Source organism: Balaenoptera physalus (genome assembly GCF_965194825.1).
Source record: "Balaenoptera physalus genome assembly, chromosome: 2".
NCBI lineage: Eukaryota > Metazoa > Chordata > Mammalia > Artiodactyla > Balaenopteridae > Balaenoptera > Balaenoptera physalus.
This window is the reverse complement of record NC_138883.1, coordinates 164,702,759-164,726,081: the sequence shown is the minus strand read 5'-3', so window position 1 is coordinate 164,726,081 and position 23,323 is coordinate 164,702,759. Positions and strand designations below refer to the sequence as shown.

At 37.7% G+C, this 23,323-nt stretch overlaps 1 protein-coding gene across 1 annotated transcript in view; it reads right to left on the bottom strand.

Moving 5' to 3' along the window:
- MALRD1 (MAM and LDL receptor class A domain containing 1) overlaps nucleotides 1-23,323 on the bottom strand; it is a 621,227-nt gene that overhangs the window by 26,227 nt on the left and 571,677 nt on the right. The window contains exons 38-39 of the mRNA XM_082449909.1: nucleotides 13,159-13,238; nucleotides 12,970-13,066 (exon numbers count right to left, since the gene is read on the bottom strand). Coding sequence (XP_082306035.1) covers nucleotides 12,970-13,066; nucleotides 13,159-13,238 — 177 coding nt within the window. The remainder of the gene's footprint in view (nucleotides 1-12,969; nucleotides 13,067-13,158; nucleotides 13,239-23,323) is intronic.

Here is a 23,323-nt window from a genome sequence, read left to right as displayed (position 1 = left end):
ATATACCCTATTTTGGATTTATTAATACATTTACTTAAAACTCTCTTTGGTCTATGAATTAGTTCAGCTTATAATACTTAAAATTTGAAAAAAGCAATAAAATTGCATTTTCTTGTAGTTATTTTAGAACAACTTATTTTTAAAACATAAAGAGAAATTATAAGTACACAAGCACATGATTAGCATTCTATATAGATTTCTTAAAAATAGTCTATCCCTGTTGTTTCTCAGTAAATTTCCTATCATTTTTCCTTACCTGACCTATGTTTTATTCACACTAACCACACCATTCTCCATTACAGCTTGTGCCTTGACACAAGCTGTTCTGTCTGCGCTTCCTCATTTTCATCTTGGGGATTTCAATCCATGAATTCAGACTTGAGTGATGCAGCATATACTCACTAAATCCTTCCTCAATTTCCCCACCATATTATTTTCACCTTTGAAAGAGACTTGGCCTCTCTTTTACCTGTGTTTCTCCAGAGCTTTGTAGGAAGCAACTGCATGTGTTTCATATATGCTTGTTGAAGAATTGACATTATCTGCTTTTCTATATGCTGTCTCCACCCGAGTGTAAATTATCATTTACTTCTATATTCCCAGCGACTAGCACAGTGCCCAGCACATAATAGATGCTTAATAAATTTTTGCCAACAAGTACATAAATGAATCGCTGAGAGTTTCTGATATATGTGTTTCTTTTCACAAAGACAAAAATAAGCTGGTCTTTCAAGTTCTCTTGTCATTCTGTCCTTTGATTCATTAGTGAACTAGAAATTCCAACCCAGTAAACAGATTGTTGAACTTGTAAGAGTGTCCCTAAGGATGCTGTTAAGGAGAAATTGTGTGAAACATAATTGAAAGCAGAAAAGAGTCTATCAGGAGGATGGCAAAGCAGTTATGAAGAAAAATTATGAAGCTGATCCCATCTTCCCCTCTTTGAAATTCCCTACCCTCTAGTAACATTAATAAAGAAGAACATTTAGAATTCTGATTCTCCAGCAAAAGGAACGAAATGTATTTGCTACATGCCATAGCAGAGCTAAATGATTTGCTAATAGCACGCTTTTCTTTACTGCCTGCCTGTCCTTCCTCATTTAAACAGGTTACGTCTTTCAAGGAGCAACTCTGATTTCCTACAACACATTCTTCTACTCTGATTGCTTGGATATGAAGAAACACATGCAACACTGAAATATTTCAGGACTGAAATGCTGTCTTCCTGCTAATGTAAGATTTATAGTGAACAGAGAGAAGACGCTGAAAAGGGCCTTGAATCCTGCCCTGGGGACTATTTCTGCCAAATAGTCACCTGTATTAAAATGGCAAAATAGCTATCTTCAGATCAAATAATTAGAACATGGGGCTATTATACAGTAAAGTGCTCTTTATATTTTTTACACAGAATTTATTTCTTAGACTATTTGGAGTCTGTATCCAATGACAATAGATTTGAAACAACTTGGGAGAGTTTGCAGTGACAACACACACACGTACACACCAATGAAGCTTGCATTATTCCAGACTTATATTCCTGACACATTGCATGTAAGCTGATTTTGCATAGTCAAATAATATAATAAATGACCAGGGAACTGGTTATTTAAAGAGCTACTACTTATTTAGTAAAAATAGCAAATCATTTTGAAATTCATGTGAAATTTCTAATTTTGTTCATTTGATAAATATGAATATTACTTTAAGAGTTAATCTGTGTACTCACAAAAGAAAGTAGAATGAGAGTAATAATATCCTTATTAATAAAACTGGTAATTAGATTACCAGTTATATTGATTAGATTCGATTGTCAGATGCCAGGCACTGTTTTCAGAAACTTCAGGGTGAAATCTGTCACACATATAGATACCCAAATTAAATGGTATAGTGTGAGGACAATATTGAGAGGAGTGAATATTGTCACTTTTTAAAGTAAATTGAATTTCCTGCCTCCCTGAAATGCCCAGGTGTTTTGATGCCCAGTTTCTTCCATAGATTATGAATGTTCCTACTTGTAGGTTTTTGGTATTCTCTAATGTCCTTCATTAATATTCTAGGATGTAAGCTTCTGACTATGGGCTGATTTGGTAGCCCATCATGGACCCCAATAATGATTTTGCTAAGGGTACATGTAGAGCTATACATGTAGGGCTCACTTGGGATTCCTTTACTTGCTTTCAGCTTCTGTAGAATGGCATGAAGGTCAATCAAGTTAGATTGAAATTCTTCAAGAATACCGAACAATGATATCCTAACTTTAAGAGTCATCTGTGAGTATTCTAGTAGGAATAAATCCTGGAGCATTGAGGCCGAGTAAAATATTTCTTGGAAAATAAAATGTTCATTTGGGCTCAAACATCCTACTGGAAACAGGCTGAGACATTTGATTGAACAGATATTTTCTATGATGAATTTCTAAGGAATATCAATATAAATAGGACAAGGACCCTACCACTAAGAGGCTCACAATCTGTTATGGGAGACATCAAATCAAAAGTCAATGTGATGAGGGAAAAACAAGGCTGAGAACAAAGCGCTTTGGAAGCTCAGAGGTAGGAGTGCTTACTTTTTGTCCAACATGACTTCGGAAAATTCGCAGATGACACAACTTCTGTGGTTAGCCTTTGCGAAAGTTTTCCCTTTTTATGTTTTATTTTTATGGCAAAGGAAGAAGTAAGCCTAGCACTTCTGAAAATTTGTTCTATCTTCCTTTGATCAACAAGTTCTTCTTGGCCATTAGAGTCTGGAAAGAGGCAGCTGGCACCACTCATTCAATGTCTTGGGCATAATCAGCCCATAGAGCCTGAATTCCAAGACTTTGATGTATTACTGCAAATCTACAGATCCTAGCCATCTTATTTTTCATCTGCCCTACATGTTACTTATGAAATGCACACTGTGTGTTAGGCAAGGAGCAGAGTAAACAGACACTGCTGTCTCTGCTTCCCAGAGATTTTATCAGTGGATAGAATTATAACCGAGTCCCAGATATTGCTGTTTTTAACCATCAGTCAGTTGCATGGTCAAGACCACCATACAGAAAGATTTGCCAAGTGCCTGGTTTAATATCGTAAGTTAGATACTTTAAAATTTTTTAAAAATAAGCATTAACTCTCTCAGAATGCAAAGATAAAGGTAGGACACTACTCAGTCAGGTAAAAGGCACTCTAATAGCTGAAAGGCTTAATGCAGTTACATTACAACCAGGGAATACTCAGGGCCCAAAGGACCAAACTGTGAAGTCTATTTAAAGATAAGTAAATAAATAAAAAGAATAGTAAACATAATATATAGTCATGCCCTAAATTGTGGAGGTGGCCTATATACATGACACACATTTGGGAAAACTTTAGTTCAACTTCCTCATTTTATGTATAAGAAAATACAGAATGTCAAAATAGTTTTCTTCCCTGTTGCCCAACCTGTTTTTCTTCCTGGATTTTTGGATCTCTGTTAGTGGCATTACCAACTGTGCAGTTGCCTAGACATGACATCCTCGGATCAACTTTGACCCCTGCTTTTTCCTCACCTCCTATGTTAGGTCAGTCACCACTGCTCAAGTTCAAGTTCTCACTGTCTCTCATCTAACCTCTCAAACAGGCTTATGTCCTCTAGACTGCAGATTGCTCTCTTAATCTTTTCCTAATCTGTTCTCATGCTCTGCATTCTTTTTTTTAACCATAGATATGATCTTGTCATTCTTCTTACATTCTTAAAACACTTACCTGGCTTGCATCAGTTAAGGCCCTAGCAGGAAATAGCTGACATACTCAAACTGGGAAATTTGAGGAGCGTTTGATCAAGTGACAGTTTGCAAAGGTTTGGCCAGAATATAAAGAAACCAGTAGCAATGGTGCAGTAGGCTGGGCCAATGACATCATGCCTGTTACCACCCTAGGCTGGAAGGAGGCAGACTGAGAAGGGTACAGCTGTGGAGTGCATAGGGGCTCCTCATGGACCTGTCACTGCCAGCAGCCACCTGGAACCATGCTGCAGGCAGGAGCCAGGGTTATGAATACCCAGCCCCTCTCTCTTTCCTCCCTCAAGGTGCTCCACTTTGGCCAAACATATTATAAATTCAGATGAATATAAATTCAGCCCGTTAGTGCAGTGCATAGAGGTCAGGTCTCCAGATCCACCTTCCACCCTCTCCATCCTGTTTGGTGGAGAAGTGTAGAGGGTGGACTTGGGGGGACAGACAGAAGATAGCCAGCACTCAGCCCAATTTTTTAAAATAAGTTGAAATCTCCTTAAAATAGGCATTCAAAACTTTTAACCGCCTCTCTACCATATCCTTTTCTAAGTGTAATCTAATTTGTTCTCCCACCCCCATTCTATAGCTATGTCAGCCAATTTGAAAACCATAAGTTTCCACATTCTCTTTTATTTTCAGGAACCCTCTTTCTTCATCTCTGCCTGGCTTCTCCATCCTTCAAGTCTTTATACGATTGCTACCTTCCCTTTGCAGCCCTCTTCATCCGTCTGAATTGCTGGCTCCCCAGAATATATCACCTCTATGTGATATGCCAAGGCTTGCCCCGGTGCACTACTCACTCCACTCTGAATAAGAGGAGTTCTGACTTCATGAAATTCCCGGCCACAGGGTAGGGAATGGGACTCTTCTGAGAGGAGCAGAGATGTGATCAGTTTGGGACAAAGACTCTTTTTCCTTTGAGGTCTCTTTTATGGGCCTGTTCTACCATTTCAGGATTAAAAAAAAAACAAACAAACAAAGGTGAGGATGAAGGGAAAAGTATAAAAGACTAGGCTGCATAAGATTCTTATTTTAAAAAAAAAGAGAAGAAAAAGAAGGAGGAGGAAGAGGAGAAATCATCATTATCACACATGGTCCAATCCCGTTTTTAAGGGGAAGATTTCGAAACCCTGCTCTCCATTTGGCTTTTCTAGCTCAAAGTAAACATTTAGCAGGGTTTGGCGGAGCATGGCCAATGTATGCACAAAGGACTGAGACTGGGGAGTTCGGTTCGTGGATCTTAACAGCTGTACTTCTTGAGGGCAAATGCACATGTGGAGAGAGCAAATGTTCGCAAGCGTTATGAGACGACCTTGGTTATTGCCGCTAGTGGAATTCCAGTTTGCTAAGACTAAGTATTCATTTCAGGGACCAAGGACAGGCTCACTAGTGACATTCTAGCTGCAAGAGCAGCTGAATGCCTTGAGGCATAGAGTAAGTAAGGTTTTGATTTTGACTAAGAATAAATACCCATCGCTGGGTCCAGGTTAGGTCTATGCCAGGATCTCACACTGGAAGAGAAGCAAAACTTCTGCCTCCAAAGAGCCATATTATTATACAGGGTGTCAGCAGTGGGAAAGGGTCTGGGAGAAAGAATAATATTACAGAGATAGATATTTTATTTGGAAGTCAGGGCCACTTATTCATAAATCTCAAACAAGAACATCTGTAATTCTCATGGGCAGCTGGTATAGCTTTCGGGATCCTAGTAACCTTCTTTCTTATCAGAAATACAAACAACAATCATTCTTTTGATCCTTCTTTCCTTCCATTTTACCCCCAAAGTATTTTGTTTTACATTTCTACCGTTACACATGCCATAGTCAAATATATATTATAATGGAGTTATGAGTCAGAAAGCATATAAGATGATAATCTTATATATCTCTGAGCTTTCTCAAGACTAGCACATGTTTGTGGCATTGAATAATGAGGCATTCCCAAGATCACATTCAGGTCTTATAATTTCCTAATCAGCAATCTTTTTACTGTTGCACATACATACAATCCTATGAAATTATTTAGAAAATTTTTAGAAAAGACATAAACATATCTTATTTCTCAGCATAACTGAATGAAATAGGTTTGTTAATTTTTAACTTTTGTTAGTGTATTTATTAAATTAACACAATTCTTTAGGAGTAAGTGCCACAATGCAGCATAATAAACAGCAATTTATTGCATATTTTCCCCCAGGCAAAGATGATATAATCCAAAATAGGAAAGCTGTGGGTGTTATGTGGCTTCAGCAAATTAAGAATAAATAGTCCACTATTTATTTTGTATCCTTTAATCTAGATTTCTAGGTGTAGGCTGGATTGTCACATCTACTTTGTATGAACCACAAACAGCTCTAGAAGGCTGCTACATTTGTTGCTTCCTCTAAAGTGTCATGAGTAAAAATCTGGTGGATTTTGGACCATGGGGACAGGTGTAGTGGATACCTTTCAGAGACCTTTCATGATGACCCCACCCACCCACCCAGCAGCCATGTTTGTACTATTGATCCTGCCCCATAGCTCACCCACAGTTGATTTGACCAGAAATGGGATCTTGACCCAAGTGGGCTAATCAGAGGGTTATCCTTTGGAATATGGAACAGAGACGTAAAAACAAAGATATAGTCTCTCCACAGATCTGGGGACATAATGAGTAACAAACATCCATTCTCTAGTCCACACCTTTTTCTTATATAGACAGAGAGAAAAGGAAGTATGTCTTCAGAGAGAGAACCAACAAGAATGAAGCAAAAAGCAGCAGAGATGAGAGGCAGATGAAGAATACTGCTGGGTCCAGGCCTTCCTGAGGTCTGATCTCTTTATTCCTACCCTTGTGCTCTGGAAGACATGTGCATTGTTACACTAAATTCTTTATTTTGATTAAGGTGCTTGAGATGCTTTCTTCCCCTGCAATCAGAGTGTCCTCACTAATACATTCAATGGCAAGTAGCTAACAGAAAGGTCAGAGAATGTATAATAAAATCCAGGAACTGCATCTCTAAAAACAACTTTAAGAGTCTCGTTGCTGTGCTTAGCATTGTCTGAGCATGCAGTGCTCCATCCTATGTTTTTAAGAAATTAATACAAAAACGTTTCTTTCAAGTCACTGAAGGGCCTCTTATGCTACAGATTCTTTTTATAAAATCTAATGAAAAATCTTAAGGTTAAGGTTTATTTAGAGAGGATGATGAATTTCCTGCTTACATTAATTCCTGCCTATCTCAAAGTTTTGGTATTATTTTCAAGGTGAGTCATTTTTATCATTTAGCCATCTCTTGGCCAAGCATTCTAACTTGCTTTAGGGCTTAAAAGATTTCATGCAAAAAGACATTTTTTAAAAGTTAATGTGCAACATTTTAATTTAAAAGTAATTAGTAGACAGGAGCAATGTTTTTGGTGATGGTCAGAAGTATGGATAGTGTTCAATAAAGTATAGATAGCCTTCAGTGGGCGTGTATTGGGTATCAGTTATGCATACAATGCTAGAAACTGGGGATGTAAAGATAAGAACTGGTTAATATGGAAATAGTTTAGTAGTAACACTACATAATGGAGCTATAACTGTCTTCTTTAGGATAACATGCTGACAACTCAGTGACTAACCCTGAAGGGATGGCAGGATATTTTTGCTTAATATCAAAAATACATGAGTTTGTATAGCTCTGCCAGGCAGAGGGTGTGAAAAGCCATGCACTTTGGGGAAATGGTGAGACTTTTCCCAAGGCTAGGGTGTATGTGGAGGGTGCAGATGGTGGAAAATTAAACTTGGTGCGGTGGTCTTTGAACCCTGCCACTTGAGTTTTCCCTAAAATAATTTAGAAAAATACGCATCTCCTTTTACATTTTCATGTTAATATTTAAAATTTTTATGATAAGTTTAGTGGTTGCAAAGAATATAATTTCTGAAATATTTTATATTGAGTTCTTTAAAATTATGGAATTTGTCTGCCATCTCATCTAAATGACAAAGCCAGTCCTGCTAACTATCCAATCAACCAAATCAAACTTAATTTTCAGAAAAAGACTGACTTCATTGTTAAACTCAGATGCATATGTTAAAATGTGTCCCAGGGAATCTAAAAGAAAATGGTACAAATGGACTTATTTAGAAAACAGAAACAGACTCACAGACATAGAAAATAAACCAAAGGGGAAAGGGTGGGGGGAAGGGATAAATTAGGAGTTTGGGATTAACAGATACACACTAGTGTATATAAAATATTGTACTGTACTACTGTACTACTGTATGGCACAGGGAACTAACTATATTTGATACCTTGTAAAAACCTATAATGGAAAGTAATCTGAAAAAGAATATATGTAATATGCACATATAACTGAATCACTTTGCTGTACACCAGAAACTAACACAACATTGTAAAACAATATACCTCAATTAAAAAGAAATCATGATTTCAAAATCTAAGTGGGAAAGGAGAGAAAGAGGAAGAGAGACAGAGAAAGATTGGGAAACTGAGAAGATAAATTTGGCAAAGGTTCATCTCCTGTTCCCCTTTCAATATTGCTTATCTCAAATCTCTTTTGCTACAGGAATCTCTTTTTGGTAAGTTTCAGGATAAGTGTAAGGTAATGAGGACATCTGGGAAAGAAGCAACAAGAGAGGCAATGCCCTGGGGCCAAATGCACCTTTCTTAGTCAGAAGAGAACCTCTGAAGTTTGAGCATCTGTAAATTGACTCCCCTGAAACGATTTGTGCCACAAATCCTTGAGAAGTCTCCCCCAGTCCAAAGGACTGGCAGAGGGATGGTGGTAGCTCTGGGTTGGGTCTTCCCCACCTTTGGGCCGAGGCAGGTCCAAAGTAGGAACTTCCTCACTGTGGCCTCTGGGGCAGGGTGTGCAGTGAACAATTCAGGAGATCACTTACACGAGAAATACAAGTATCACTGTCTGGAGTGATATTTGTTTGGGGGAGTTATAGGGAATAAAAGCACTGTCTTGAGATTTTGGAAATCAGAAGAGAAGGTACTAGTGAGAGAGAAGAGGAGAGGGCGGGAAATCAGCAGTGAGGAGCAAAGAGGAAGAGAAAGTGTAGAATTACAGAAGAATGACAGAAATGGAAGAGAGAAAGGAGCGGCGGCTCTGTCAGGCTGGGCTGTGCTGCCACCAGTGTTAGCCTGAGAGGTCTCTCCATAGCCCTGACAGTACAGGCTGTCCAATAGGAATCTGGAGAAGGTGTGAAATTTAGGGTTGTTTCTGAGGACTCCCACTGGTTGTGTTAATATGACAGCTTATTTATACACTGCAATGATTAATTTTATGTATCTACCTGGCTAGGCTATGGAGCTCAGCTGTTTGCTCAAACACTAGTCTAGATGTTGCTGAGAAGGAATTTGCAGATGTGATTAGCATTTACAGTCAGCAAACTTTAAGCAGATTACCCTCCATAATGTGGGTGGGCCTCATTCACTTATTTGAAGGCTTTATGAGAAAAGACTGAGATTTCTTGAAGAAGAAAGAATTCTGCCTCAAGCCTGCAGCAGAAAATCCTACCTGTGTTTCCAGTCTGATAGCTTGTCTGGCAGATTTTGGACTCAAGCCTGCACCATCAACTCTTACTTGAATTTCCAGCTTGCAGGCCTGTCCTGCAAGTTTCAGGCTTGCCAGTCCCCACTATTACAGGAGCAAATTCCTTGAAATAAATCCCTCTCTCTTAATATATTACATTATTAATTTTCTTATTAATACAATTAAAATATTGATTATTTCATTAATATTAATAAATATAATTTATGTAACTAATATTACATAAATGTAATATATGAATATGTAATTCTTTATATAGAGATATATGTTAATTTGAGATATCTTTATATATTATATATTATATACTGATATATTTAAACATGATAAGACAATATAGTAATATAACAATAACCAATGTATTAATGATATATACTGCATAATATATTATGTTTATACATTAAGTATATATTATGTATTTGATATTTAAAGATATATATATACACAGAGAGAAAGAGAAAAACAATAGGATATCTAACCAGCTACCTAGCTTTCTATCTATCTATCTATCTTATCTTTCTGTTTCTCTGGAGAATGCTGACTAATACATGTATTTCCTAGCACAAAACCAGTATTTCACTTAGTAGCTTTGTTTCTGTTTTTCCCCACTACATTAAGTCCAGACTGATTTTCATTCATATTTGTATCCACACTGTCTGACATATTTTAGGCACATAAGAAAGCACTAAAAAATTAATAGGGGTCTTCCCTGGTGGCGCAGTGGTTAAGAATCCGCCTGCTAATGCAGGGGACACGGGTTCAATCCCTGATCCTGGAAGATCCCATGTGCCATGGCGCAACTAAGCCCAGTGTGCCACAACTACTGAGCCTGCGCTCTAGAGCCCGCGAGCCACAACTACTGAGCCCACGCACAGCAACTACTGAAGCCTGCGCATTCTAGGGCCCGTGCTCCACAACAAGAGAAGCCACCACAATGAGAAGCCCGCGTACCACAACAAAGAGTAGCCAACGCTCAGCACAACTAGAGAAAGCCCGTGTGCAGCAACGAAGACCCAACGTAGACACAAATAAATTAAAAAAAAAAAAAAGAATTAATAGATGAGTAAGATCTTCTTAATAGTAATGGATTAAAATGTTGTATTTTTTTTCTAACGAACACTATAATTCTATAATAAATTTGCCTTAATTGATGATATCAAGATTGGTGTCTGCTAATTAACATGATTGCAGACTGGACATCTGAGGAGAATTCAAGTGGGAGCACATACAAGTTGGCACCAACGAAAATGCAGTTATCCAGTGCTCTGTGACACAGTGATCTGCAGCAAATCTAAATCTCTGACCACAAACTCAGGTGTGCAAGAGATGATGCATTTAAAGGAGTCAAGGACATACAATGGAGAAAAAACAGCCTCTTCAGTAAGTGGTGCTGGGAAAACTGGACAGCTACATGTAAAAGAATGAAATTAGAACACTACCTAACACCATACATAAAAATAAACTCCAAATGGATTAAAGACCTAAATGTAAGACCAGACACTATAAAACTCTTAGAGAAAACATAGGAAAAACACTCTTTGACATAACCACAGCAAGATCTTTTTTGACCCACCTCCTAGAGTAATGGAAATATAAACAAATGGGACCTAATGAAACTTCAAAGCTTTTGCACAGCAAAGGAAACCATAAACAAGACGAAAAGACAACCCTCAGAATGGGAGAAAATATCTGCAAATGAAACAATGGACAAAGGATTAATCTCCAAAATATACAAAGAGCTCATGGAGCTCAATATCAAAAAAACAGTTCAGGGCTTCCCTGGTGGCGCAGTGGTTGGGAATCTGCCTGCCAATGCAGGGGACACGGGTTCGAGCCCTGGTCTGGGAAGATCCCACATGCCGCGGAGCAACTGGGCCCGTGAGCTACAATTACTGAGCCTGCACGTCTGGAGCCTGTGCTCTGCAACAAGAGAGGCCGCGATAGTGAGAGGCCCGCGCACAGCGATGAAGAGTGGCCCCCGCCTGCCACAACTAGAGAAAGCCCTCGCACAGAAACGAAGACCCAACACAGCCATAAGTAAATAAATAAATTAAAAAAAAAACCAAAACAGTTCAATTAAAAAATGGGCAGAAGACCTAAATAGACATTTCACCAAAGAAGACATACAGATGGCCAACATGCACATGAAAAGATGCTCAACATCACTAATTATTAGAGACATGCAAATCAAAACTACAGTGAGGTATCACCTCACACCAGTCAGAATGGCCATTATCAAAAAATCTAGAAACCATAGATACTGGAAAGGGTGTGGTGAAAAAGGAACCCTCCTGCACTGTTGGTGGGAATGTAAATTGATACAACCACTATGGAGGTTCCTTAAAAAACTAAAAATAGAACTACCATATGACCCAGCAATCCCACTACTGGGCATATACCCTGAGAAAACCATAATTCAAAAAGAGTCATGTACCACAATGTTCATTGCAACACTATTTACAATAGCCAGGACATGGAAGCAACCTAAGTGTCCATCGACAGATGAATGGATAAAGAAGATGTGGCACATATATACAATGGAATATTACTCAGCCATAAAAAGAAGTGAAATTGAGTTATTTGTAGTGAGGTGGATGGACCTAGAGTCTGCAATAGAGTGAAGTAAGTCAGAAAGAGAAAAACAAATACCGTATGCTAACACATGTATATGGAATCTAAAAAAAAAAAAAATGGTACTGATGAACCTAGGGGCAGGACAGGAATAAAGACACAGACGTAGAGAATGGACTTGAGGACATGGAGGGGGGGAAGGGTAAGCTGGGACGAAGTGAGAGAGTAGCATTGACATATATACACTACCAAATGTAAAATAGATAGCTAGTGGGAAGCAGCAGCATAGCACAGGGAGATCAGCTCGGTGCTTTGCAATGACCTAGAGACGTGGGATAGGGAGGGTGGGAGGGAGGCTCGAGAGGGAGGGGATATGGGGACATATGTATGCATATGGCTGATTCATTTTGTTGTACAACAGAAACTAACACAGTATTGTGAAGCATTTATACTCCAATAAAGATCCATCAAAAAATTTCATTAAATCTTATTCTTAGCCCTTACCTTGTTCAGGTTATGGGAAAGTCAATCGCTTTCATTATTGGGGTGATGTGTTTCCCATACAGGTGATGGGAAGATGGGTATTGGGTAGGAAGCCCCAGGGTCCTGAAGGGCACTGTAGGTTGTGAGGTCTTAGTTATGCATGAGCCCAGCCCACAGAGGTCCTCCAGGTGCAGCAGCTCTTGGCCTCTGTTCTGTATGTTGGCTAGAACATGGGAGTCTTGGTCTGGAACACTGGTGCTTAGAGCCAGCCTCCCTAAGCAAGTCAAGAAAGGATCCCTTTGGCAGTTCTGCTGCCTTCCCCAGGCACTACCAGAAAGTGGGACATCCATCGCCTCATGCCTTTTTAATTTGGGGAGAATGTCGGATTCTGTTTTCTGGTGTCATCAAAAATGTTCCTAACATAATTGGAAAAGTAAACTTAATGCTTCTTATTTAAAACAAGAGTGATTATCATTAAGTAGCTCTTGCTTTCTACCCAGAAAAATAAATCCATAAAGTATGGAAAACTAAAGTTACCAGTATGTAATATGGGGTGAAAGAAAATATAGCAAATGAAATGTTTCAGAAAATTGGTCTGCCACAGCAATCAAAGGCATCACTTACCTTACTGGTACTTTTCTCTTGGCAAGAAAACACAAGACCGCTACTGTTATATGAGTTGTCAGGAAAGCTAATCCAATACCCAGGAGGGTCCATATATCTGGAATTTCAAACCAATGAAAAATGTAAATATTCAGTGAAAAATATTAGAGACTCCAAAACTCAAGTGACTGTGGTCACAATGTAACCTACTGTTCTGAGTGTCCGTGAAATCAGCAATGGGAGGGTTAACCTTGATATGGCAACGATTTCCCTTCCATCCTTGTCCACATCTGGAAATGAGATAAAATGTAATAGTTGGCAAAAAAAGAAGTGGAAACATATTTTAGCAGTATTGTCATGGAATAAAATGATGAATGTCAATAAACAGTGAGATACCAGGAATGTGGGTAACTTTGATACGAAACCAAAAATGTTAAACCAAAGCAAAAAGATAATTAAATTGTATTCTTACATTATTGTGTAAGATGATTTTTTTTTAATATTTATTCCCTTCTTAACTTTATCTGTAAGGTGGGGACTTGATTTCTTTATCTATAAGGTGAGAACAAGGCTAATTTCTTGTTTTCAAGAATTGACTTCACTTTTCACCAGTGTCAAATATTACTTTACTTTTTCATTTGACTCAAACTCAAAAGCTAGCACATTTTTCAACAGTGAATGGATTTCAGTTCTTTCAGATACCAATAGAGAATATTCAAATTATAGATTAACATAAATATAAATCAGTACTTTTATTTCTCGTTACAAGGGGATGATCCTTCAAGTTCATAGATTTGGAATCAGGTTAAGGATCAAATTGGATATACCATCAGTCCTAGAGGATTTCACTACCTCTGCTATATTTAGGGACATATGTGATGAAACTTGTAACACTAGGGACATCTCCTCTGATATGGATGGCCTTCAGAAAGTTCAGAATTGGAGACTAGCTTGTGCCTCAAAGGGAGACGAGGTTTATTTCTAAGCAGTGAATGTGTCAGAATTTCTCTGGTGGAATGTGTTTGCATATGAATGTGAAAGCTTATGTATACATTCTTGTTTACCAAAAATAACAGGATACAAATTAAGAAGGGTTTGGTTGAATTTCCTGCCAAATTCATGGTACAGGCTATAAAATAGGATTAAAAACTAGCTTTTGAATGTGTGTGCTTAAAAGTGGTGTGTTAGAAGCAATGCTTCTTCAGCACACAGTTAATTTTTTTTTCTCAGTCTCTCTTTTGAATTTGAAAATCTGAATGACCAATAGCAATTTCTTCAAAAAAGCAATAGCTTGTCTAAATATAAAAAGCTTAGTGGTTCAAGGAGGCCCATAAGAATGCCTTCTTTCCTTCGTAAATACTCTTTAAAAAGTAGAAATTTAAGATAATTTGATTGTTTTTGATGTCTCTGACATTCAAATTAAAATAAATTAGAATGTTTAAGATTGGAGTATTTGTTTTTTATTCTCATAAACCTTAATATGTATTCCTTATCAGTTCTCAGGTTGGCAATGTGAATCTGCATGTAAGTCCTTCACATTTTGCCTGGACTCCCTTAAAATCTTCCTGAATGGGGTGGGTCCTCAATGCTTGTCTTGGAACACGGAGACTTGCAGTGATGGTATGCTAGAATTGGCACGCTGAAGTTCCTTTCGCTTTGACCAATGGCAGTGAAAGGAGTTTCTCTGGTCCCATCTCCCTGAGGACTGCAAGCTAGAAGTGAAAATTGAGCATCCTGTCTGCTCTACAGTTTGGCGGACTCATCTCCTCCAAGGTGACCACAGATCTCTATTAAAGATCATTGAGACGTTTTAAAAAGAAAAGGCTAGTCATCTTCTCTATTACTTTTCACAGGCAATCTGGGTAGGGAAGCGTAGACATTTCACTCAACTATTTATTTCTCCTTAGCAAATCAGCAATATTAGCATACCAAAGGAAAAATAAGAGACTGACTTTTCCTGAAGAGATAATGCAAAGATTGTTGCTTTTAGTAGTAGCGTGTTGGGTAATATTATAGCTGTTGGGGGTGAAGGGCGAAGGCTCTTGTGGGGAGAAATCAGATAGGGTAAGTGGATGAGATATTGGGAAGAACTGGGTGTGCTTTGGCTAAGTGGACGCCAGCCAGCCAGAGCAGACCAGTCCCAGTGGCCATTCCAGCCACAGCAGTGGGAAAGCTGGGTGGCTGTTAGAGTCCGGTGCGTGCGGGGAGTGCTGCATAATTGGTGCCAAGAGTGAGGTCCCTAAAAGAATGGGGCAATGAGATTCACCTTATTTGCTTGACAATTAAGGACTAGATAGCGCTTTTTAGGTAATGTTTTAGCTATTTTATGATTAAACAAGATCAAATGCAATGGTGATTCCACCTCTTGTGTAATCCAAAAGGATCCATAAGGACGATAAACATTTTATAATATTTGTGCTAAAGACTAGGATACCTCAGTCTAAATTAGAATGCATGTTCGTTTTGTTTTAATCTCAGGAAAAAAGAAATGTTAGATGTGATGAAATTATTTTGGAGGTCTTTTTCATAATGAGTCATAAGAATCGGTTTAATGAAAAAAAATTAACTGATAGCTTGACAAAAGGGAAGAAAATGACTTGTTTTTATTCAGAAAGCACCCATAAGAGAAAGCTTTTAAGGAAAATTTGATTTATTCTGAGCTAATCTGAGGCTGTGTGTTTTATCACTTATTTCATATACCTGATGAGTGTAAGTCAAACACTGGAGAATTTCAGCCTTATTTTTAGAATGATGGAAGTTCACACTACCACTTAATTATCCCCCAGATTCATTTAACCACCCATGCTCCTTCCCTTCCCTCCACCAAATCATAAGCATTTCTACGGTTTGGTTGGGATGGAACCACAACCTGACCTCTAGAGTTAATCTCATTTTCCTTGGTGTAGCCTTTTGCCTCAGGACCCTGTCCAATGCATTCCTAATCAACAGTGATTGGTTCATAGAGAGACATGGACGTAAGTTTGTCCAGTAAGAATTTTGTCACCAGTGGGTACATATTGATGGATATTTGTGGGAAGAAATATCCTCTGCCCAACTCTGATGTGAAAAAGGAAGAGTATAGCCCTGTGAAGCTACCATTTTGTTACAAAAGCAAGCCTGAGGATAAAACAAACAGGAAGACAGAGCCTAGGAAATCATGGAGAAATGGAGGAAGAAACTTAATGGCATTGAAAACTTTTCAATCCATTCCTGTTTCAAGCCTGCTCTGGGTTTAGACTTTTTAGATACATGAGTCAATAAATTCTTTAATTGTTTGAGCCAGTTTGAGTTTGGTCTTCTATTATGAGCACACACACAAAACCAGTTTTCCTACTCTTTCATTTTGATACCTGAAGTTCTCCTCATTAAATCATTAATCCTTTATTCAAAAAATATTTATTGAATGTCTACTATGTACAAGGTAGTCTGCTAGATATAAAAAGGATGGGCAAGACATGCTTGAGAATTTGTAGGAGCATAAACTTGGGAGATAAAAAACACATTTAAAAATAAATAAGAGACAAAGCAGAAAATAAAATATATGAAGTATAAGAAAGGTAAAGAAAAGTGCTAAAGAAGAAGATGAAAAAAATAGCTTCAAGAATCTATTTTTCCAGAGCCAGAAAGTGAAAAAATGTGTAGTCTCAACTAGACATGAACGGAACAGGTGATATATTAAGTTATATTTATTCCAAAGCATTATAAATTTATGTATGTATTATATAACAATGTTTCAGAGAAAAATGGTCATCTAAGTATATAGAAATCATCTATGACTGATGGGATCTCAAGAGATATGTTTGAATTATGTTCAGATTATTAATGGGATGCTAAACTAACCTCTGGATTTCCCAATTCTTTACTGCAGTATATTTTTTTAGCCATACTTACTCTAATTTTATAGTTTTTTATGTCTGTAGAAGGAAAATCCCTTCATAAGGAGCATGCATTTTGAATATAGTCCAAATTAGATTTATCATTTAGCATTAGAGCAGTAGACTTGTTTTTCTTTTTATTAGGCATGTTTATAGCAACACGTTATGATTATTAAAATCATGAATATCATTTTTGTTTATAGAAACCAATATCATCCTACAATGACATTCATGCTTCAGAAAACTACAATATACTAAGCCCCATAGAGATTGAATTGAACACCTGCTGTGTGCTAAACAATATTCTAAATGCTTTAATGTATTACTTGTGAAACACTAATGTTTCAAGATACGAGTTATTTCCCCATTTCATAGTTGAGGAAATAAAGGCCCAGAGTGGTTGAGCAGTAAGTCACCAGAGGTACACTCTGAACTAGACTTTAAACTACATCTCTGGCTCTCGTGTTATGCTCTGTTCACTATACGGTTTTGCTTCCCATGGTCTTCCTAAAGTTGGAATATAGTTGTTTATAATAGCAGTCAACTTCGCAATTTTTGTCTGTTAGGAGAGAAACAGTGGGGATATTCCCTGAGCCTCATGGTCTGAAAACTCCCATTTATCACATTAAGCTTTACCTTGGAAACATCTAGGTGTAGGGGAGGCAGATGTAGAGCTGGGAAAAGAGTAAGTAATGAGAGTCAGGGCACCTGGATTTCAGGCTAGACTCTGCCACTTTCTAGCTATGTGGCTTTAGGAGAGTCAAATCACTTCAGTTTCCTATTTATAAACAGTAAGAATTACAACTTACTTAACAAGATATGTAGGAGAATTAAATAAAACAACGCATGTGAAAGTACATTGTTAACTGTAAAGTGTTATCTGTGTCAGGCTCTTTGATACCCAGCCTTTTGCTTTCTGGTGTAAATCATGGTCCTGACCATGCCCTGCCCTAACATACTGGCCCTCCAGGGAGCTGGCATCTGACAACTGCCCTGTCTCCATCCCTGCCTGAGCATCAGTAAGACTTAGGGAGCAGTGAAAAGACATTGCCACAGCTTCTGTTTTCATGACTTATTAATTATGCCATTTAAAAAGCATTTTTACATCTGAATATGCCTGGAGGTTCTTGAGCCAGTTATACAGGGAGGGGAAGGAAAAGCAGGTGTTTAGGATGCTCGCTGCTTGTGATGAACATTTCTTCCCCCCACCCCGCCCCGCCCCATCCTCTGTGGTTTCTACCCGTCGGAAGTACTCCAAGGGGGAGAAAGTAGTGCCGTCCCAACTTTGCATGAAAGCATCAGCTCAGATCGAGTACTTTCTGATCCCTAGGCTGAGCCTGTGCCAGCAGAAGGGGAGTGGGACAATTGAGGTAGCCCCTAATGGGCCATCCTTGTTGTCATGGATGAATTCATTTTAACAGAAAACAAGAAAGCAGGAGAAGCCACTAAATAATCTCTGAGTCACAAAGCACTGAAATTCCACATTGAGTACCAGTGATTAATTTGCTTGGACTAATTTCCTCCTTGACTAATTAGCTGCAGCATATTTTATAACATATAGAAGTATTAGATAGAGCCCTCTTGAAAGAGAAAGATAAACTTCCCACTCTATCCATGCATAAGGGCCTGTTTTCTTAACACAAACAGGAGAAAGGGAGAAATAAAATGTGATTAGACTCTTTCAGCCAGAGCCAACACCCTAATCTTTCCTAACTTCTAACAGGTCTTCTGCTACTAGTAGGTAATAAGTGAGGAGTTATAATAAAATAACAACTTATTTCTGGGTGTGCTTGGGAACACCCATTCATTACTAACACCTGGAACAAAAAGATCTCCCATCCTTTCTGTCATTTGTGTGCAGGTCCCAGTTCATCTGTCTCATTGCCAGGAAAAACAAGTGAGGAGCCACACATTTTCTAAGAATGTGTTCATGGATTAATTTGGTGGGAACCAGCAGAGGGTTTACTCTGTCCTTTTTAAACTACTTGAATTGTTCAAATAAGTGTAAAGTAACAAAAGACAAATTTTATTTGTCAGTTATTTCATAGCATGTTGATATTTGAATATTTAACTTTAGATTTTAATTAGCTGACCTGATCCAATACTTTTTACTGATTCAGGATAATGGGGAGAACACATTGGATTTTAATTAGCTGACCTGATCCAATACTTTTTACTGATTCAGGATAATGGGGAGAACACACTGGATTGCATTTTTCCTAACAATTATGAAACCCTTTAAAGGGAATCTTAATCTTATTTTGAAATATGACATTCCAAGCATCAGAAAGAGATAAGAATTTTATGTTTAAAAAAAAAAAGATGTATAAGTTTAAAAGTTTCTGAATCCCCATATCCATTCTCCACTTCGTCATCTCAATCACCAAAATTTCATCAATTTACCTGCTAGACATCTCATACATACATCCTCCTGCCCCATCCTGCTTTGGCCACATGGCCAAAGGCCCTCATGGCTCCAGTGCTGTAACAGGTCCGTAACTGGGTTTCCTACAGACTGATGTCACATCATGTAACTTCCCTGATTCTACTCCTTCACTGCGTTTACAGAGCTGTGAGAATCCTGTCTAGATGAAGTGGTTTCATACAGAGGCTCTACTCCAATAGGGCCTCTTGATGGCACAGCAGGTTTGATCTCAATTCTCCCTTTGCTCACACACCCTTTACTCTTATTTGAAACCCCTTCACTTAAGTTACTCTTTCACACTCCTAGGACTTTCTAGGACACCCATTCTCATTAGCTGGAAGATGGGTTCACTTCTTATCAATCTAGCCAACTCATATTTATCCTTAAGGACACAGACCAAATAACATGTCCCCCTGGAAGCCTTCTTTATGCTCCTGCCTAACTTAAATGGACCATCTTTGGTTCTGGGACACTCTGCAAACTCCCATGACAGCACTTAACACACAGTACTGTTAATTGTCGGTTTCCTTACAAATTTTTCTAGACTATAAATTTTTCTAAGGTAAAGACTATACCTGTTATACTCTTGTATGCTCCAATGAGCACAATCCTGCTCATAGATATTTACTGAAAATATTCACAGTCATCACAATAATGGCAGTTAAGTGGATAAAGTGTTACAGTTATCAAAGCACTTTCATTTTAATTAAAGTCCAAATAGTCCAAATGGTATCTTGTTTAACCATGGTAACAGTCATTTACAACTTTAGTATGTAACAGAATCACCTGGAATGTTTGCTAAAACAGATTGCTGGCCCATCCACAGAGTTTCTGATTCAGTAAGTCTGAGGTGACTCCAGAATTCCATTTCTAACAATTTTTTAGGTGACACTGACTCTGCTGGTCTGAGGCCACACTTTGAGAACCACTGCCTTAGAACACCCCTTGAGGTTAAGTGTTATTGTTCCCAATGTACAGAGAGGAAATGGAAGCTCAGAGAGCAATGGTTTTGTAAGTGGTGAATTCAGGTTCTCGAAACTGCTTCGCCTATGTTCTTGTCATTGCACCATATGAATATTTGTAAAATTCTTACTATATTCCATTTCCTAACAAAAAAAGCAGTGTATATATGATCAGATTTTGTCCTTAGGGGATGATTACTTGAAAATACAAATCACATGCTCCTGTGTGTCTTTTACTGCTATTTCCACTTGGATTGGTAGTCAAGTTGCACAGAATTGCAAATGTAGGAAGGAAGCACATTCATGTTATTTCAAATGATTACAATAGAAACAACTTTAACTACTTCAGAGATGAAATAAAGCAGATAAAAATTGTCCTTCTTTTTCCCTTTTGCTCATACAGATAGCTGATGTGACACTAAAAAAACCCCCAGAAAACTCCCGAAATTGATGTTTTGAGCTTCCCACTTCTGCTTTTTTTCGCAACTGTTATGAAGCATTATTTCCCTGGAGTTGGATGGAAGGGGGCAAAAAGAAAGAAGAAATAGAAAAGAAACTAAATAATTCACAAACTGGGCAACTGAAAATGGCTGCAAGTCAATAGAAACCAGTCTTGTTCTAAGATGAAGAAGATAAAGGCATTAAAGTTTTGCTGTGGAGTGTAAACTAGCAAGAAATAGGTTTCTGAACTTTTTCTCCTGTCATCCTATGAAGTGTGAAAGAATTTTCCTTTAAAACATAGATTGTGACTTAATTCCAGCAAGGCTTTATTCTTGTTTTCTCTCCTTCATTGAATATATGTGCTTTGAAATACACACGAAAACACACAAGATGGTAAGGCTGAAAATTAGAAAGAACAAACAATGAATTGTCAGCCTCTGGAAGGAACGTCCACTAACCAGAGTACTCACAAAGCCCAGGGTGAGAATCCACGGGTGTTTAAGACTCACTTTGACCTTTTGGTGAAGTAACAAGGCCCTCTACTTGCTCAGTACAAAACAAAGAATCTTCTAATGACTTTCCAGTCAACTGAGAAAAAAGTCTAAACCCTGCACTCTTTGCTCAGTGAGTAATTATTGAACACCTTCTGTATGCTAGGCCTTGTTCTAGGTGCATCATAATCTATTAGACCACATGTTGTCTGGTAATGCTCTTCCCTAAACACACTAAGCTTGTTCTTGCCTCGGGGACTTCATGTTTTCTGCTTTTCCTGACAGTTAAGTAGTGTGCCCAAATCTTGGAATAGCTTGAACTTTCATGGAATTGTGATCTTGACTCAAATTACACCTTCTCAGAGAGGCCTTAATCAGCAAGTTTATCTAAAATACATCACTGCCATCATCCCTTCCCCGTCCCTTCCTAGCAACCTGCTTACCCTAATGACTTTTCTTCATTGCACTTGTTACTATTCAAATTTAATGCACACATGCACACACAAGCATATATATTATACATGTGTGTATATTTAACATATATTTGTAAGTGTAAATATATATAGATTATATATAATGTATATAAAATAAATTTATTTATGTATTATGTGTATATACATACATATTTATATACTAAGCTCTATAAACAGAAACTTGAAAACCTCAATGAAATGAATGATTTTGCAATGATACTATAAATTATACAATTAATGTAAGCAGTAGAAATCTAGAGTAGTTCAATAACACATACGCTATTGAAAAAGCCTTAAAAACTGCTTCAAGACCAGGCTATTTGGCTGTTTTGTCCCTCCAAGTTTCGAGAAAAGGTAATTCTCATGCTTTATGTGCCGTTTCAGAGAATAAAAAGCTACCCAATTTACTTCAGAGATCTAATGCTTGTCTGGTAACAGAACCTCAAAAAATATTATACACAGAAGAAAACCTGGGACCAATGTCACTTATAGATGCCAAAATCCTAAATAAATTACCAGCAATCTGAATATAAGAGTACATTGTGCTGTAAGATTTATTAAACACTTGCTTTTCACTGGGTATGTAGTTTTAACTCATGGGTAAAAGGCAAATCAATCTGTACAAGAAGCAGAGGACCCTGTGAGAGAGAAGTAAAAATAGTAGAAGAACCTATTGTTCTAAATTATCCACAGGTTCCTTTCAATAAAGTTTCTATCTCTGAATCACTATACTGATGAACTTTCTAAAGTTGCTAATGAATAAATAATCCTCATGTTATATAAACTCTTCTAAACATAGAAAATGGATAATAACAATAGAACCATTCTGTTATTAATGAAATATCTCCTAACATATTTCCTGGTTTAGATCAATTTACTGGTGAATTCTCTCAAATGTTTAATAAACAGATAATTCCCAGCTAATTATCTCTGCCAATTACTTACCCTCAAATTTCTTTATAAGATTTGTAATTAGAAATTTATAAAATTTCTAATTCCCTTCTAAACATATGAAAAAGGAAGGTTAACTAATTTGTTCCATAAAGTTACATATCTCTGCTACATAAATCAAGTATAGCACACCCACAAAATCATAGATCGATCTCACTCAAAGATATGCAAAAATCCCCAAATACAATACAGAAAAAAATTATTACACAAACACATATATTTCCATTGTTTATATATCTTTGTTGTTAGAGTATGTGATGATCTCTTAAAACTTCACACCCTTAGACATAATGAAGAATGATGGTCCTTCATGTGTAACACCTGGTGAGGATGGAGCTCTGGATGACCGCCTCTGTGGGCGGAACCTCTGAATAAGAATAGGGTGGTGCAGCTGGCAACGGAAGAAAAATGACTCTGTTAGAGGCTATTTCACCTTGTGAAAATCTCATAAATTTTAAGGATAATAGGTCGTTAACCACCTGGCTTGGGATACGCTAGGTACATAGCAGGAGAAATTGGAAAAAAGAAAAAGTCAGGGCAAGAACAAGCTGGTGATGCTGATGGATCTTTACCAAAGAGATGTTGCCTCATCTCTCCTTAGGTTTCAACAGTTTCTGTTACAATAAATCCCGATATTAGATGATTTTGTGACACCCCATCCACAGAGCAATAAGCATTTCCCGTTAAATTTTAAAAATATATATAGTTTAAATTATTTCTGAGCACGTTACTACATTTGCAAGGAAATAAACATGCA